This window comes from Somniosus microcephalus, chromosome 14 (assembly GCF_052327205.1).
Source record: "Somniosus microcephalus isolate GS21.2 chromosome 14, FLI_Smic_1.0, whole genome shotgun sequence".
Lineage (NCBI taxonomy): Eukaryota > Metazoa > Chordata > Chondrichthyes > Squaliformes > Somniosidae > Somniosus > Somniosus microcephalus.
The window spans coordinates 91,660,674-91,680,233 of NC_141000.1; the positions used below are offsets into that span (position 1 = coordinate 91,660,674).

A 19,560-nucleotide genomic window follows, 5' to 3' on the forward strand; every position below is an offset into this window, starting at 1 on the left:
CCCCCAGCCGGGGGCCCTTTCCTCCAGCAACTTGTTTCCCGCAGGGACAGGCTGCCGGGAGCACTTCCTGTCTGGGAAGTATTTAAGTGGATGTGCGGGCTTTTCTAGTTCCTGTTTGCCATGTGGTCAGAATAAAGCAGTTGTGTTTTCAATAGCTCTGTCTCGACTCCCACGTTTGCCGCGGTATCTCAACACTGGTGACCCCGACGCTCAGGACGAATCCTAAGCTAGCATGGCGGATACAAACGTAGTCACGGTTAAATTACCTGACTTTTGGGAGAACCTCGCCGAAGCCTGGTTCGTTCAAGCTGAGTCCAGATTCCGGCTGAAAGGCATTACAGTCGACGCCACGAAGTACGACTACCTCGTCGCCTCGCTCACCTACGCTACAGTCCCCAAGGTTTGGGCAGCGCTGCAGAATCCACCAACGGAGGGCAAGTACGAGCATCTGAAGGCTGCGCTACTTAAAAAATTTCAAACGTCCTCTTACCAGCGCCACTGCCAACTCCTGGACCTCCCCGGCCTTGGTGACGCTTCACCATCAGACCTGCTTTCCCACATGCTGTCCCTCTCCGACGACAAAAATCCCGGCGCCCTTTTTTGCACGCTTTTCATTCGGCAGCTCCCCGCCAGCATCCGCCCGCTCCTTGTGGAGTCTGACTCCACGGACCTGAATGAGATAGCCAAAAAGGCCGACCGGCTGCTCTCTGCACAGGCCGCTCGCGACGTCGCGCCCGACCTCATGGCAACGACCACGCGGTCTTCCCGGGCCGCTAGGCCCGACCGCCCTACCACTCCGGGTCACTGCTACTACCACACCCGTTTTGGCGCTAGGGCTCAACGCTGCACGCCACCGTGTTCCTTCAAACCCCCCCCCCGCACCGGCCCCCGCGATGGCCGCGGGGCAGAAGGAGCCCCTACTGTACGTCACTGACGACAGAACCAACCGCCGATTTCTGTGCGACACAGGGGCCCAGCACAGCATCACCCCCGCCTCCGCCCTCGAGATCCAACGCGGCACACGGGGTATCACACTGGCTGCAGCCAACGGCTCTGAAATCCGCACATATGGCACCCGCATGGTCACGCTCGACCTCGCGGGCCGCCGCTACCGCTGGGAGTTCCTGACAGCCAAGGTCCTCTGCCCACTCATTGGCGCCGACTTCCTACGCTCCCACGGCCTCCTTGTCGACATTCCGAGGCACCGCCTCGTCGACATCAACACTATGGCCCCCATCCCCGGCGCCTTTACCCCGGCCCGTTCGGCCGGCCCGACGACCTACTGCCTCGCCAGAGCCACGGACGACTACTCGGCACTCCTAGCTGAGTTTCCCGCCCTCACTAACCCGACCTTTTCGGCCAAAGCCGCCAAGCACGGTGTGGAACACTATATCCCCACCACCGGCCCCCCAGTTTCTGCCCACGCCCGCAGACTCAACCCGGCCAAGCTGGAAATCGCACGGGCCGAGTTTACCAACATGGAACAACTCGGCATCATCCGCCGCTCCAGCAGCCCTTGGGCCTCGCCCCTCCACATCGCCCCCAAGCCCGGCAGAGGCTGGCGCCCTTGCGGGGACTACCGCCGCCTCAACGACGCCACCACCCCCGATCGGTACCCGGTGCCACACATCCAGGACTTCTCGGCCCGACTGGCCGGACGAACCGTCTTTTCCAAAGTCGACCTGGTGCGCGGTTACCACCAAGTCCCCGTACACCCCGCGGACATCCCCAAAACGGCCGTCATCACCCCATTCGGCCTGTTCGAGTTCCTGAGGATGCCCTTCGGCCTCAAGAATGCAGCACAGGCTTTCCAGCGCCTTATGGACTCAGTCCTCCGGGACCTGAACTTCCTATTCGTCTATCTAGACGACATTCTCGAACACCTTCGCATCCTGTTCGGGCGCCTAGCCCAACACGGGCTCATCCTCAGCCCGGCGAAGTGCCAATTCGGCCTAACCGAGATCGATTTTCTCGGTCACCACATCACCCCTGCTGGGGCCGTCCCCCTGCCCAACAAGGTGCAGGCCGTCCAGCAATTCCCCCGCCCCACAACCATCAAGGGCCTCCAGGAGTTCCTCGGGATGGTGAACTTCTACAACAGGTTCATCCCCAGAGCCGCAGCCCTTATGAAGCCCCTATACGACTCCCTCCGAGGAAAATCCGGCAAGATGGACGTAGCCTGGACCACTGACACGGCAGCCGCCTTCGACGCCACCAAAAATGCGCTCGCCGACGCCACTCTGCTCGCGCACCCGAGGGCCGATGCCCGGGTCGCGCTCACCACCGACGCCTCCGACCACGCGGTCGGGACCGTGTTCGAGCAGTGGGTCAATGGCGCATGGCAGCCACTTGCCTTCTACAGCCGCCAACTGCGCCCCCCGGAGGTCAAATACTCCACTTTCGACCGCGAGCTTCTCGCACTCCACCTGTCGGTCCGCCATTTCAGGTTCCTCCTGGAAGGCCGCCCCTTCACCGCGTATGTGGACCACAAGCCACTCGCATACGCGATGGCCAAGCACACCGAACCCTGGTCCGCTAGGCAGCAACGCCAGCTCGCGGCCGTCTCCGAGTTTACTACGGACATTCAGCACGTCTCCGGTAGAGACAACGTGGTCGCCGACTGCCTTTCCCGTCCCGCCGTCTGTGTGAATCACCTCGCGGTCGACTACGCACAACTAGCAGCAGCCCAGCTCACGGACCCAGACCTCCTCTCGGCGGCTACCAGCCTGCCAGGGCTACACCTAGCCAAGGTCGCGCACGGGCCCGAAGCCACGGCAGTCACGTGCGACGTCTCACTCGGCCAACCCAGGCCGGTCGTCCCTGAGACCTGGCGCCGCCGCATCTTCGACGCGCTCCACGGGCTCTCTCACCCGGGTTCCCGCGCATCCGTCAAACTCCTCTCCAAGTGCTTCGTCTGGCGCGGCCTTAGCAGAGATGTTCGGACTTGGGCCACCTCCTGCCTCGCCTGCCAACGGGCTAAGGTACAGCTGCACACCAAAGCACCCCTGGGAGACTTCGAGGTACCCAGCCGCCGCTTCGACCACGTACACGTCGACATCGTCGGTCCCCTGCCGCCATCGCAAGGCCAAACTTATCTCCTCACGATGGTCGACCGCTACACACGCTGGCCTGAGGCAGTGCCGCTGACCTCCACCACCACAGCCGACATCGCCAGGGCGTTCGTTAACACCTGGGTTGCGAGGTTCGGCGTACCGGCCGACATAACCTCCAACAGAGGCGCCCAGTTCACCTCCGAACTCTGGACGGCCACAGCACGCAACCTCGGGGTGACGCTCCACCGCACCACGGCGTACCACCCGCAGGCCAACGGACTTTGTGAACGCTTCCACAGGTCACTCAAGGCCTCACTCCGCGCCGGCCTGCAGGACAGTACCTGGACTGACCGCCTACCGTGGGTGCTACTCAGCCTACGCACCGCGGTCAAGGAAGACCTCCAGTCCTCGGCAGCGGAGTTAGTCTACGGACAACCGCTGCGCGTCCCTGGCGAATTCCTTCCGGAGCCTACCAAGTCTTGGTCGGCCAAACAGCAGCGGCTCGACTCTTTCTCTTCCGCTCAGCAGTTCGCCCCACTTCCGGTCAACCGACACGGCGAACTCGCACCTCACGTCCCGCCAAATTTACAGCAGGCGCGCTTCGTCTTCGTGCGACACGATGCGCACCGCGGGCCCCTGCGACCCCCGTACGACGGTCCGTACGAGGTACTACAAACCGGGGACAAGGTATTCAAGCTGCGACTCGGCGACAGGGTCGAGACAGTCTCCATCGACCGGCTCAAACCAGCACACACAGAACCAGGGGAACAGGTCCCCGTGGCCCAGCCTCCAGCCAGAGGCCGTCCCCCCGGCAAGCCAGCACAGCCGGCGACGAACCGCCCGACCCAACCAACCAGACCAGTGACCACTCAGAGCCGCTGCGGCAGAACCATTAGACCACCGTCACGACTCGTCCACTCCTCCTAAGCGGATTCTGGGGGGAGCTCTGTGGCGACACGCCACCACTGGACATAATCCGCTCATGGCGGCACAGACAGTCTAAGCAGAAGCCCCCAGCCGGGGGCCCTTTCCTCCAGCAACTTGTTTCCCGCAGGGACAGGCTGCCGGGAGCACTTCCTGTCTGGGAAGTATTTAAGTGGATGTGCGGGCTTTTCTAGTTCCTGTTTGCCATGTGGTCAGAATAAAGCAGTTGTGTTTTCAATAGCTCTGTCTCGACTCCCACGTTTGCCGCGGTATCTCAACAAGGTAGATTTTTGACAGCCACAAAAATCTAGGCTGACACTCCAGTGCAGTGCTGAGGGAGTGCTGCACTGTCAGAGGTGCCGTCTTTCAGATGAGACATTAAACCGAGGTCCCGTCTGCTCGCTAAGGTAGACATAAAAGATCCCATAGCACTATTTCAAAGAAGAGCAGGAGAGTTATCTTTGGTGTCCTGGCCAATATTAATCCCTCAATCAACATAACAAAAAAACAAATTATCTGGTCATTATCACATTGCTGTTTGTGGGAGCTTGCTGTGTGCAAATTGGCTGCCACATTTCTTACATTACAGCAGTGACTCCACTTCAAAAGTACTTCATTGGCTGTAAAGCGCTTTGAGACGTCCGGTGGTCGGGAAAGGCGCTATATAAATGCAAATCTTTCTTCTTTCTTTTTTTCAGTGAGTAGCTGAGTCATACAAATGAGAAAGATCCCAAGTTTGATGTCCCATCTGTGCTGAATTAGTTGAGCTCAGCCAGTGATTCCTGCTGGAAGTGTACATCTGCAGGCATTGAGTGAGGAGTAGATCAGCCTCAGCTGTGATGCCCCAGTGGTCAAATAAGTTATCAATGCACACCATTATATATGAATAGTGACCATATTGGTGAGGTATCAGAGGGCGACCAGCATCTATGGAACTGTGCCTCAGCAAGTATAGCCTGGGATTTATGCATCTTTACCAAATAAAATGGAGTTTCTGAATAGGGATATATGGTACAGTAGTCTCCAGTCCATGCCTTTAACTCATAACTCGAGACTATTTTTCCAGTTCGGGTCAACACAGTCAAGTCAAAAGATAGCAGGTTGGTTGTGATGAAGTTTCGCCACTCCCAACTTGTTGCCCTTTGACAGCATTGTCAGCAGAAAGGCATGCAGGCAGATATTAACAATTCAGCATCAAAGGCACGTAGGCAGGTTCAAACCACTGGGCATCAGCAGCGCGAAGGCAGATATCAAGCATTAGGCAGATGGAAGAAGAGCGATATCAAGCAATGGATTTCAATAAAGGAAGATTTGTAGTATTGGGCTATCAGAGGTAAAAGGACAGGTAACAAGCAATGAGCATCAGAAACAGAAAGGCAGATGCCAAGCATTGAGTGTCAAGAGGCATGACGGGTGGTAACAAGCAGTAGACTTCAGTGACATGACAGGAAGCTCAGAGGCTGTGAACATCATTTGAAAAAATAAAATTCTTTTGGAACTCTTAAGCCTCACACTTTTGACATTCACAAACTTTTGAAGAAATCTCTATCTAAACCGTCAGTGAAAGTTGACACGTTTGTAAAAGAGTACAATCTGGGACGCAAAATGCACAGAATTTTCAAGGTTGCTTTCACTCCAAGGCTGCTTGTGCTCTGGGAGCCATTATATTTGCGCAGTATGCAGAGGAACATAAGCATGGATGGCGGCACATGATATTGCAGCACTCAAGGCCAGAAGGTATTGGGAGGAGCAAGAGACACAGGGAAGGAAAAGAGTGACAGCGGCAGGTTGAGCAGCAGTACACATAATGGGCATGTATCCTCTACCCTTATTGGCTAGACAGAAGCAGACCCCAGGAAAGACCGGGAGAAGTTGGGGAAGGCAAGCAGAGACCTATGAGGGGCCAACAAGGAGATGAGCGAATGCTGAGGAAAGGGCATCAGAAGCAAAGGATTAAAGTTACGCCATTGAGCAGGCTAAGGAATAGGGTGGTTGTGTAAATGGACTCAGGTCCCTGCTCTCCCAAGGGCAGAAACCAGACTGAAACAAAACAAAATAATCTGGAACTGATGTATATTCTACTCTGGCACTCTTCATGTTTAATGGTCAAGTTTTACCTAAAAGCAAACAAAAAAGTTTTGATTGCTGCCTCAGTGAGAGGGCCTGGATCAAACATGGCCACTTTCCAATCAAGTTGTACCATCAGATTGGTCCCTAACCACAAGAATGATAATACCACATAGGTTCTACAGACTAGTTAGCTCTCTAAATAGAGATTGATGCAAAAATCAATAGTTAGCACTAAATTGGGTGACAGAGCCTTAACATGGGGTCAGTAGCTTTAGTGCCCTGTTAACACCAGCGAAGGGGCCGGTTCCATTTAAAAAGGGGCCTACTGCAGGGTATCCAAAGCGACCGCCTATTTCAGGTGATAGGCCCTTTTTAATATGGAAATTACAGTCCTATGACGTAAATAGGATCCCGATTGTCAATATAGGTTGGCACTGAGGAAAAGGAAAAGGAAAATATGAAAAAGAAAATGTTAAATGACGTACCTTAGGAAATAAAGACCTTCTTCTCCTATTAAGGGGTGCTTGGCATAACCTCCCATCGCATGGTTGATACGAGCAGAGCAGGGGAGCTTCGCTGGTTTGTAACAGAACCAGGGCTCCCTGGTCCTGAGATCAGTAAAGTTACAGAGCGGTTTAGTTTTAGGCAAACAAAGATTACACACAGTCGTCTCCGAGGTATTCCCTGATTTGAAGGTACTTTTAAAATACACTCTATCTGGCCGTTCCTCACGTAGCCTTTCAAGTACTTGGATCCCTTCACTGGGGTGAACCAAGGAAATGGACACTTCAACTTTCCCTGGCCAAGATAAATTAAAAGTTAGATAGTAAGATCCATTTTGGTTATCTATAACTGTTCCTGCTGAACCGGCTTTTAAAGCTGGGGTGTGGACCCGGCCTTGGAGATAGTCACCCCCATATTGCTTTGGGTTTCCTTCAAAATCATTCATACGCAGCATCACTTGTAACTGATCTCCAACATAGAAAGTCTTTCCAGAATTTAAAATAACAAAGCGAGTATGTGATGGGTCGCTGCTTTTCACAAAGGGCACAGCAGGCTTGGGTGGTTTTGGCCATTCAATCATTTTCATAAGGATTGTCCCCTCTGACCTTTCTTCAGGGGTGAAGCTCTGATTCTGGTAGCCACACTGCAACAGTCTGTGTATCCATGGATTCTTCTCTTTCTGTATTTGTTCCTTCATTGCAGGATAAGACTTTGGAGCTGGGTAACTCTTCCTATTTAGCTCTGATCCAGAGATTGAATATTTATTACACTGTGAAAAGGAACAACCTTTTATAAGAAAAATGTTTTGCTTCCAGCTCTCACATGCCATTTTCCAATACATACCCTCCTCCTGTTAAGAAAAAAGCAAGGAAGAGTGGTTCGGGCTGTAATCTTCTTCAGGATTTTTGACAGTGGAGCTCCATGGGATATACTTCGAAGTATGATAATTCAGTGATTTTCTGGTCCTGACTGGGAAGAGTGCTTATCAATAATTTGGGCATGCATTATGGGAGTTCTACACTCCAATTACTGCAATGGAAAAGAATATCAGGTGAGGTGTAAAGTGAGCTGCCGATTTACTATTGCCCGCCTTGCGCTACCACCCAAGATCAATTTCACCCCTCTGATGTATTTTTCTATTATTTTAAATGAAATTTATGAGATGGGCTTTCAACATGCGAGATTTGCTTTCAGAAGCACAAAGCTGGAAAATTACCCCTGTCTAGATTTAATGTTGTGTATTTTCAGGCTGCATTTTGAACAGTTGAAGTGGTTTGTAATCTGTGCTAATTAGGTTATGGTGTTATTCAGCACCAAAATGTATCTACAACACAAAACATTAAAATAGCAGAAATAATAGAACTATAAATGGTTCAATGCTGAAGTAAGATATTAAAAATTGGATTTAATAAGGTAAAACAAACCAGGATTCATCTATAACACCAATATATAAAATGGAGGGAATAGGTTAATTTGTGCTCTGAGTTGAACAATAGAAGTCTGTAAAAGTTGTATAAACCCAGATAAGGTTTAAACAGGACTACGGGTTAACTGCTGAGAGATTAAAACTGTCAAAACAACCCCTTAGAAAGAGGGAGAGATATATGGGTTCGGCCACGCGAGTCGACACCCTTGCACTTAAGGGTTTGTTAAGTGTGAAGCTCAATAGGGTTCTATTCTTTTAACTAACTAAAGTGTTTTTGCTCTGTAGAAATAATTCAAGAGAGAGAGACAGAAAGTCTGCGGATTGCCCGCTTTGGAAAGATCTACTATCTTAGAGAAATACTTAGAAAGACCAAGCCATCTGACAACAGCAAATGGACGATCGTAAAGTAATAAAATTGAGGCCCGGGTCATGAGAAAGTAACAAGACCAACTGATAACGAAATGTGAGATTTGTAAGCGACTGGAAGAATGGAATGTCATGGTTTTATAATTACAATTTAACTATAATTCTGTATATGTTAATAAGCTTATCCCCGCCTTTAGGGCAGGGCCTTAAGTTTTGTATAACTGTGAGAACCTCAAGAGATTCGGGGGAGTTGGAGCCTTGTGTTGGGACGCAAGAGCCATAGCTCCCCAGGCCTGAATAAACCGTTTTTACTTCAATTATTGGGTCTGTCTTTCTTACAACAAGCCAGTGTTGTCGACTTTGTATATCACTTAGTCCACACTTTGGGGGCTTACATCAAATGCAAATCCAAGTTACATGGAAATTTATAGGATCACTTGAATAAATCAAATGTTCTGACTCCAAAATGATTGAATAATGATTACTCTAATAATTGCCAATTATTTGAACTAGTTTGTCTCTGTTAATGAGCTTTATTAGAACCATAGAACTTTACAGCACAGAAGGAGGCTATTCAACTCATCACGTATGTGTTTGTTCTTTGCTAATGCAATGTAAAACTAATCCTACTGCCCTGCTCTATCCCCATAGCCCTGCATCTTCCTATACTCCAAATACTTACCTCATTTTTCTTTAGAAGATGCAAAGTTCTCTGCTTCAACCACTCTGTGACAAAGCATTTCACGCTCTAATTCCCCCTCTGCTTTAAGAATCTTCTTCCAACTTGACTGCTCACTCTCAATGGCAATTTTAACTTGACGACTCTTCAAACCCAATGGAAGCAGTCTTTCCCTTTTTTCTCCTTCATAAATCCTTCATAATTTTAAAAATCTCGATTAAATCTCCTCTTAGCCTTCTCTGTTCCAGTGGGAATAGTCCCAGTAACCCTCAAGTTTTTCCGCATAACTATAGTTTCCCACCCCTGGCATCATCCTGGTTAATATATGCTGTATGCGCTTTATGGCTTTAATGTCCTTTCTATAACGGGGTGTCCAAAATTGCAGACAGTACACTAAATGTACCTGAAGTTTACCTGACAACTAGCCACAAGCAATACTGGTCCATATTAGATGAAACGAGACAAAAAGCATATACTACCACATAAATCAAGGTCATCACAATTAAAATAGAACTCTAGCTTGTAAAATAACTATTGTTTGTAAGTAGACTGCCTCACCATCCTGGCTAGAGTGATGCTGAATGGAGAAAATTTAAGTTGTTATTTCTGCTGCCATGGAATGTCAGACAGCTGCCATCTTGGCTTTTGGGGTTACTGTTGAAAGCGGCTTCCAGGGTGTCACATCACTCCTGCACTCTCTTCTACAGCAGAACCCTAGGAGTGCAGCGACACTGCCCCAGGAGAGTGGCCTTGGCTCCATGGGAAAGGCACCTGCTGACCTCTTTCAGGGTGATAGTGTGATGAAATATGCCATTCTTCAGGCACTGTATTCCCTGTGTTTAGTTTAGTTTCAGTTTCATTTCCTTACCTGTATTGTATTGTGTGTAAGGCTCTGCCCATACCTGGCCCCTACTTAAGCAAGCCCCAGCGTGTCTCACAGCAGTACAGCAGATCTCTGGATGAGAGACACTTCTCCAATGTGTATTACTTTCTGAGTTAATAAAAGCCTTGCTTTGCTTCGTTAATGTCGAGTCTTGGATTCATTGAGGCACATCAATTTTATTAACTCAATTTTCAACGCAATGGACCAACTCTTGAAACCCGAACATTTGGATTTGGACCCGCATGCTTCGGACGCATCGGCATGATTCGGACACTGGTTTAAGTGTATGGAATTCTTCCTGGACAATTCCGCAGCCATCACAGGTGCTACGGACGCTGAGAGTATGAAACTCGGAATCCTGCGGAATTGGGTAAGCCACCGGGTTTACCCCCTCATCCAAGACGCCGACACGTACCCGGCCGCCTGCGACATCCTAAAGGCGCATTACCAGCAGCCTACGAATGAGGTGTACGCTAGGCATCTGCTTGCTACTCGCACACAGCGACCTGGGGAATCGCTGGATGAGTTCCTAGTCACCCTGAAAACGCTTGGCAAAGACTGCAAGTGCCAAGATGTAAAAGCCGCAGTGTACACTGATGAGCTTGTTCGTGATGCCTTTATCGCAGGCCTCAGCTCCACTTACATCCGGCAGAGACTACTGGAAAAAACGGGATTGGACCTGAAACAGGCTGTGGACACAGCGCGATCCCTGGATGTGGCCCAGAGAAACTCGGACGCCTACTCTTCGGCCCGCGCCACCCACGCCGCCACGTGTGCACCAAGGGCGCCGCCATCTTGGAAGGCATCTTCCCCGCCCTGCAGCCCGACACCGTCGGGGCCCCGCTCTCCCCCCAGAAGCCCTACGACAGCCGCGACGCGTCGGGGCCCCAACTGCTACTTCTGCAGGCAGCCGAAGCACATCAGAAACCTGTGCCCGGCGAAAGGCACCACCTGCTTTAAGTGCGGTAAGAAGGGGCACTTCGGGAAGGTGTGCAGAGGGAACCCCGCTGGAAAACCCGCCACCGCCGCGTGTGCGCCGTGGGAGCGGCCATCTTGGACGCCATCTTGCCCGACCTCGTGGGGTCAGCCATCTTGTGAGCAGACAGCGTGGACGCCATCTTGTCTCGATCAGGGCCCTACAGTGGCATCGGTCACAGTGGACCAGACCAGACCGCACCCGCTATCCAAATCAATGGTGGACATCGAGGTAAACGGGTACGGGATTAAATGTTTAATTGACAGTTGAAGCACGGAGAGTTTTATCCACCCTGAACTAGCACAACAACTCTCTCTAACGGTGGTCCCTGCTCGGGGCACCATCTCTATGGCTGATAAAACCCAGACATCGACCATTATGGGTTACTGCGCGGTACAATTGTCCGTTAACGGAACTGTATACGATAATTTTAAATTACTAATCATGAAGAATCTATGTGCGAGCGTGATCTTGGGCCTGGATTTCCAGTGCCACCGCCAAAGCATCACGCTCAATTACAGTGGGTCCCAGCCGCCCCTCACAGTGTGCGGTCTGGCTACCCTGAAGGTAAAGCCGCCTTCGCTATTCGCGAACCTTACTCCCAACTGCCAGCCAATAGCGACCAAAAGCAGGAGGTACAGCTGGGAGGACAGGCAGTTTATCGCGACCGAGGTAGACAGGCTCCTGAAGGAGCGCATTATCGAACGCAGCAACAGCCCATGGCGCGCCCAAGTGGTGGTGGTGAGGGGTAGCGAGAAGAAGCGGATGGTGATAGATTATAGCCAGACGGTTAATCTATACACCCAGCTAGACGCCTACCCGCTACCCCGCATATCCGAGATGGTGAACCAAATTGCCCAATACCGGGTGTTCTCCACCATCGACCTCAAGTCAGCGTACCACCAGCTCCCTATCAGACCAGAGGACCGCCCGTACACCGCCTTCGAGGCGAACGGACGCCTCTACCAATTCCTCAGAGTCCCCTTTGGGGTGACGAATGGGGTCTCGGTCTTCCAGAGGGAGATGGACCGCATGGTCGATGACCACCACTTGAAGGCAGCCTTCCCCTACCTCAACAACGTCACCATCTGCGGTCACAACCAGCAGGATCACGACTCGAACCTCGAGAGGTTCCTGAAAACCGCACAAAAACTCAACCTCACTTACAACGAGGACAAGTGCATTTTCAACACCACGCGCCTCTGCATACTAGGCAGCGTGGTGGAGAATGGGGAAATCGGACCAGACCCCGACCGATTGCGCCCCCTACGGGAGCTCCCCCTGCCCAACACTCCCAAAGCCCTGAAAAGGTGCCTGGGGTTATTTTCTTATTATGCCCAATGGGTCCCCAACTACTCCGACAAAGCCCGCTCCCTCTTGAAAGCATCCTCTTTTCCGCTCTCTGCTGAGGCCCACGCCGCCTTCAAAAGCATTAAGCGGGATATTGAGCGGGCCACGCTACAGGCAGTGGACGAGAACACTCCCTTTCAAGTGGAAAGTGATGCGTCTGACTTTGCCTTGGCGGCCACCCTCAACCAGGCGGGGCGGCCCGTAGCTTTCTTCTTGAGGACCCTCCAAGGGCCCGAGATCAGACACTCCTCCGTGGAAAAGGAGGCCCAAGCCATCGTGGAGGCAGTGCGCCACTGGCGGCACTACCTAGCCGGCAAACGCTTCACCCTACTTACCGACCAGCGGTCGGTAGCGTTTATGTTCAATAATAAACAGAGGGGGAAGATTAAAAATGATAAGATTCTTAGGTGGCGGATCAAGCTCTCCACCTTCGAGTATGACATCATTTACCGGCCAGGGGCCCTTAACGAATCCCCCGACGCCCTCTCACGAGGGATGTGTGCCAGCGCCACCGGGGATCGGCTACAGACCCTCCACAACGACCTCTGCCACCCAGGGGTCACACGGCTGTTCCACTTCATAAAGTCCCGCAACTTACCCTACTCGATGGAGGAAGTTCGGTCTCTGACCAGGAACTGCCGCACTTGCGCTGAGTGCAAGCCTCGGTTCTACCGCCCAGATAGAGCCCACTTAATCAAAGCTACACGGCTCTTTGAGCGGCTCAGCTTAGATTTCAAGGGCCCCCTCCCGTCAGTCGACCGCAATGTTTACTTCCTGAACATTGTGGACGAATACTCCCATTTCCCATTCGCTTTCCCCTGCCCAGACATGACCAGCGCCACGGTCATTAAATGCCTCAACAGCCTGTTCTGCCTGTTCGGTATGCCGAGCTACATCCATACGGATAGGGGGGCGTCCTTCATGAGTGAAGAGCTACGCCAGTACATGCTGTCCAGGGGGATCGCCACGAGCCGTACCACCAGCTACAACCCCCAGGGTAACGGCCAGGTGGAGCGAGAGAACGGGACAGTATGGAAAGCAGTCACTCTAGCTCTAAGGACCAAGGGCCTCCCTATCTCCCGCTGGCAGGAAGTCCTCCCAGATGTGCTCCATTCGATACGGTCGCTATTGTGTACTGCCACTAATGCCACGCCTCATGAACGAATGTTTGTCTTTCCCCGGAAATCCACCTCAGGCGTATCCATGCCATCATGGCTCTCCACCCCAGGTCTGGTATTTGTATGAAGGCATGTGAGGGGCCACAAGACGGACCCCCTCATGGAGTCAGTGCACCTACTCCACGCCAACCCCCAATACGCGTATGTCCGGCACGCCGACGGAAGGGAGGACACCTTGTCCATAAAAGACGTCGCCCCAGCCGGTAACGACAACAACCACGACAACAACAGCAACAACGATCACAGCAATTCTTACCCACCCACTATCCTTTCACCACCCCCGGAAGAACATCGACCAACGGTGCCCCCACCAACTACCCCTTCAACAACCCTGGCGGCGCCCCCGGCAGAGACCCAGGAGGCCACCGGGGACACCCAGCCGACACCCGCGGCACCACAACAGCTACGTCGGTCACAGAGGACTATCAAACCCCCGAACAGACTAAATTTGTAGAAGGGGTGAATGTGATGAAATATGCCATTCATCAGGCACTGTATTCCCTGTGTTTAGTTTAGTTTCAGTTTCATTTCCTTACCTGTATTGTATTGTGTGTAGGGCTCCGCCCATACCTGGCCCCTACTTAAGCAAGCCCCAGCGTGTCTCAGAGCAGTACAGCAGATCTCTGGATGAGAGACACTTCTCCAATGTGTATTACTTTCTGAGTTAATAAAAGCCTTGCTTTGCTCCGTTAACGTCGAGTCTCGGATTCATTGAGGCACATCAGATAGCATGCCTGCTACCTTGCCACCCACTCCACCAGTGCCCTTGTTAGTGCCACACAGCCAGCTGGGCCAGACAGCCCCGGCCCAAGCCGAGATGCTGCAGTTTGCAGCCGGGCCCTCTAGGCCCAAAGCTGCTCGAGGTCATCCTCCCAGGGCATCTGAAGTGTCCTCGGTGGACTCTCAGCAGCCTTCAACCTCCCAAGCTGTAGCCACTGGGGATGCACTTTGTAGGAGCACCAGCATAGGAAAACAAGCACAAAAGACAAGCACCAAGGGTTTGCACAAGGGTGATTAGTCATTATTTTTGTCAATGCTGACATGATTTGTTTGATAAATTTGCTTTTTTGTTCTGGATTTGGTGTCTTTGTGAGGGCAAGGCCCATAAGTTTGGAGAGAAGGAAGGCAATCGGATGGTGGTTATATGAAGCGTGGTAAGGATTGTGGGACTGTTGGTGAATGGGGAATGGGAGGGCTGGTTTAGTTGAAACACTCCTCGATGAGCTTGTCTCTGAGAGCTCGGGCAGATAAGGGCTCTGCTGGGCCCTGCCTCTCCTCCTCATCTTCCTCCTCTTTCTGCTCCTCCTTCTGTACTTCTTGCTGGCCGGGTGATGGTAAGAGCTGGTACTTCATGATGTCGAAATTGTGGAGAATGCAGCAGATGGTGACAAATCAGGATACCCGCTCAGGAATGTACTGCAAAGCTTCTCCGGAATGCTCCAGGCAGTGGAAGCATTGCTTGAGGCTTGTTTACAATCCCCTTCCCCGGCTTCCTGTCACCCGGCCTCTGATCCCGCTCTCCGACCTCCGATTCTCCTCGCTGGTCTCCTATCTCCCAAACCCGAGCCTCCAATTCCTCACTTACTCGAGTGCTGCTATTACGCTAGCACCAGCCTGATCTTCATTTACTCTTCGCTGCCTAGCTCTTTGTACCTCGCTGGCTTGATGTTAACAAGGCTCCAAAAATGGGCACGCCCGAATGGCTACCCCCCAAGGTGTCCTTGGCAGACCCCAGTTGCATTTTCACTAGTAGCCAACAAGGACATTCTGAGGTTTTGGAACATACTGCCTGCCTGTTGGCAGGGACATATAACTCAGAAACACCTCTAGACAAAAAAAAAAGGAGAAAATCTGACCCTCATTTAACAGCCACTTGGATGAGGTTGTGGAAGACAGGAAAAGGTGGGTGGAGAGAAATCTAGGGAGAGAAAACAAGACCAAAAGGAGCATAATCATCATCTGTTATAAAAGAAAGACAAAAGCAAAACACAATGACTCTCCTAACGCTAGCCATTTGGAATGCATAATCGACATGTACACAAACCACCATATTTTAGTACAATCCCAATACCTTTATATGGCCCACGTTTAGAAACAGCACCAAAAATATCATCAGAACCAGCAGCAAGTAAAGGGACCGGAGTACAGAGATGGTGGGTTGTTCATCCATTTTGGAGACTCACGGTTGACTTGTATTTTCAATCGGCTTGGGCAACACTTGCTGCTTCTTAAATCTGAAAGAAAAAGTACAAACAGGAAAACAGGAAAAAATTAATCTGGACAACATTCTTGTTCTCGTAGCTTCCGTACACTTATTTGTAGAATAATTTTACAGCAGCATGTCTGAAGGCAAACATTCAAGCAGTAGTGACTCCTTTACCATCAGGCTATCATAAAAAAGACAAATGGAACCTTTGGCTTTATATCTAGAAGGCACAGAATACAAAAGCAAAGGTAATGTTTAACTTGGACACAACATTAGTTAAGTTGCAATTGAAGTACTGTGTGTTGTTTTGGGCACTGGAAGGGCATCATAGCAGAGGGAAAAGTGTACTATAATTCACTAGAACATTACCAGATTACAGTTGATGAAACTTGAGAAGTTAGCTCATTCTTCCACTAGAACAGAGAAGGTTAACAGGTGACCTGATAGAGGTCGTCAAGATTATGATGGGACAAATAGTGATAGTAGAATGGGGGTGAACTTTGACCTCTGCTGTAGCGCAAAGTAGGCGATATTGACTCGGCAGCCCGTTTAACATCCTGCTGATTTCCTTTCCCATTGAAATTAATAGAGAAGTAAACCGGCAGGATGTGGCCGCCGATTTGCTATCGGCGGTTTTGCACTACTGCCAGAGTCGAATCTCACCCTCAATGTTTCCACTGCTCGATGAGCTGGTAACGAGAGGGCACAAATTTAAGCTAACCATGAGAAGAATTAAATGGGAGGTTAGAAAAAATCTTTATTTAGAGGGTAGTTGGGCTGTACACAAGCTGTAGCAGTGTCAGCCAGTGGCTCAGTGGGTAGCACTCTTGTCTCTTAGTCAGAAGGTTTTGGGTTCAAGTCCCACTCCAGGGACCTTGAGCACATAAAGCTAGGCTGACACTCCAGGGGAGGGAAGTGCTGTCTTTCAGATGAGATGTTAAACCAAGGCCCCATCTGCTCTCTCAGGTGGACGTAAAAGATCCCATGACACTATTTCGAAGAGGAGTAGGGGAGTTATCCCTGGTGTCTGGCTAATATTTATCCCTCAATCAGCATTGCTAAAACAGATTATCTGGTCATTATCACATTGCTGTTTGTGGGAGCTTGCTGTGCACAAATTGGCTGCCACATTTCCCACATTACAACAGTGACTTCATTGGCTGTAAATGCTTTGAGACGTCCACTGGTCGTGAAAGGTGCTATGCAAATGTAAATTTTTCTTTCAAGCTGAATCCATAAATTCTTTCAATTAGATAACTGGTGAAAAAGAGACATATTAAGGGTATGGGGAGCATCAGGAGAGAGTGATAGGCAAGGTGGATTATATGGAGAAAAACCCAATTCATCGGCTGAATGGTCAGTTTCAGTGCTGTAACATTCTGTGACTTATAGCGAGAATTACAGGAGGGATCAGATTGCTTGAGATGTATAGAATTACAGGCTTGTTGTTATTTCCTATACATCAGTGCTTTTTGTGTTAAAATTATGTTTCTTTCAATAACTACTGACAATTATTATTTACATCAATATCTAATTCAGCTAAGGCACCTGTGTTGTGTATGTACCTTTAAGGGAATAACTGGTCTTAGACTGCAGTACCGGCAATGACCACCCCTGTATAAAAGGCCCGAGCAGGCTTCTGTAGTTTCAGTTTCAAGCTGCCTCTTGTTCAGTAAAGTACCTGTTAAACTGTTCTCCCGAAGTCCGTGTATTATTGAGGCGCGGACTTTACAGTGGCGACGAGTAAGTTCGAACTCACCTGCAGTGTGGCATCATCTCACGGGGATCTCGCCTGAAAGGAAGGTCCTGGAAGGTCGTAGTCTGAGCAACGGGCGTCGACCGAGGGAAACCGCCCAAAGAATCCATCGGTGTTTGGAGAATTGCGGTAGAGACTGTGGTTCCAGCGAATCGTGCTGGTAGCAGGTAGCGCGCTGACCCTTCCGGACTGCGGCGGGCTCAAGATCGATCGAGCGGCTCTACGAAACGGGTCGCGCAGTGTCGCCGGGAAAAGAAAACAAGAGAGAGGGGGTGGAGAGCACAGGGCGCGGTCGGTGCTCGAGAACAGGACAGCGGAGAGAAACCAAACGGGGGGGAAGGAAAGCGAGACGCGCCGAAGCTGCGGGTCGCCGCCATTACCCCGTAGAACGCTAGGAGCAGCGTGGCAGTAAGGGGAAGAAGCAAAAGCGCGGGAGGCGCCATTTTATCCCGTTGGGGAAGAAGCAAAAGCGCAGGAGGCGCCATTTTATTCCATTGGGGAAGAAGCAAAAGCGCGGGAGGCGCCATTTTAAATCGCCCAAGATGCCGAAAAGTGGCAGTATCACTGCTTTCGACAACGAGGTAGAAGACTGGACCACATATGTAGAAAGAATAGAAGTGTACTGCAAGGCAAATGAGGTGGCTGATGGAAAGAGGGCGTCGGCATTATTAAATCTGATGGGTGCGAGTACGTACGGCCTATTGCGGAATTTAATTACCCCAGCTAAACCAATGGAGAAAAGTTTTGAGGAGATTGTTCATATCTTACAGGAACACCTAAGCCCTACACCACTGCTGTTAGCAGAAAGATTCAAGTTCCATAAAAGAAACCAGCACAAAGATGAGAGCAATGCTGACTATCTTACGGAACTACGCAAGTTATCGAAGCACTGCCAGTTCGGAGCAGGACTGGCAGACACCTTACGGGATAAGTTTGTCTGCGGGCTCCAGAGTGAAGGAACCCAGAAACGACTACTTTCAAAAAAGGACCTGACGCTAGAACAGGCTTTCAGCGTGGCAGTATCCTACGAAACAGCAGCACGGGGAGCTGCGGAAATACAACAGAAACCACAAGAATACAGCGCTAACGAAATGGCGTATGGAGCCGAAAAGTGCTATCGCTGCGGCAGAACAACCCATGAGCAGAAGGACTGCTGGTTTAAAGACAAAATATGCAGGCAATGTGGGAAAATGGGACATATAGCAAGAGTCTGCAGGTCGGGAAAGAAGACCAACATGACAAGAACTACTAAGGAACAGTACAGGAAAGTAAAGAAACTGACAGATAGTAGTTCTGAAGATCAGGAGAGTGATAAGGACTCCGGGAGCAGGCGACTAAGTTGTTTAAAATTACACAACGTGATCGCAAAAGAAGATCACCGAACCATTTGGGTCACCCTCATGATAGCAGGGTCCCCAGTGAAGATGGAATTGGACACAGGATCAGCCCTAACTGTCATGAATCGACAAGACTATGAGCGGCTATTCTCACACATACCCTTAAAGGACACGTCCATTGTATTGAAGACATACACGGGGCAAAAGGTCTACCCCAGAGGAAAAATAAGGGTGCCAGTTGAATATAACGGAAAGGAAACACAGAAACTATACATGTATATACTACGAGATGGAGGACCACCATTATTGGGACGTGAATGGATCCGAAGACTACAATTGGATTGGCATTCCATTCTGGCACTAACGGTGACTGACAAAAAAGATGATGATGTCGCACCTGGACGTTTGTCACAAATTCTATCTGACGCGGAAGAGGTGTTCCAACAAGGACTTGGGACTCTAAAAGGAGTAAAGGCAACCATAAAGATTGAGGATAACGCAACCCCAAAATTTTTCTCCAGTTCAGCTTCCACGCGATACGCCCAGCTGTGGAAGCTGAACTGGAGAGTCTGGAGCATTCGGGGGTGCTGTCTAAGGTGGACTGGAGCGGGTGGGCCACACCCATCATTCCGGTAATGAAGAAAGCATTGAGCAGCACGCCTGGGGAGCCAAGGAAGGTTCGCATCTGTGGGGACTTCAAGGAAAGATTAAAAAACAGGACCTCAAAGGTGGTCATCTCCGGATTGCTCCCACTGCCACAAGCTAGTCAGTATAGAAATATGAGGCTAGAGCAGATGAATGCGTGGCTGGAGAAATGGTGCTGGAGGGAGGGCTTTAGATTCCTGTGACATT

At 50.6% G+C, this 19,560-nt stretch overlaps 1 protein-coding gene across 1 annotated transcript in view; it reads right to left on the bottom strand.

The window, feature by feature from the left end:
* The window catches only part of LOC147107694 (NXPE family member 3-like), a 53,856-nt gene extending 38,231 nt beyond the window's left edge, over nt 1-15,625 (bottom strand). Inside the window, exons 1-2 of the mRNA XM_086006919.1 lie at nt 15,481-15,625; nt 6,533-7,320 (exon numbers count right to left, since the gene is read on the bottom strand). Of these exons, the coding sequence (XP_085863045.1) occupies nt 6,533-7,320; nt 15,481-15,579 (887 nt within the window). The 5' untranslated portion in view covers nt 15,580-15,625. The remainder of the gene's footprint in view (nt 1-6,532; nt 7,321-15,480) is intronic.
* Between the last annotated feature and the right edge of the window lie 3,935 nt (nt 15,626-19,560).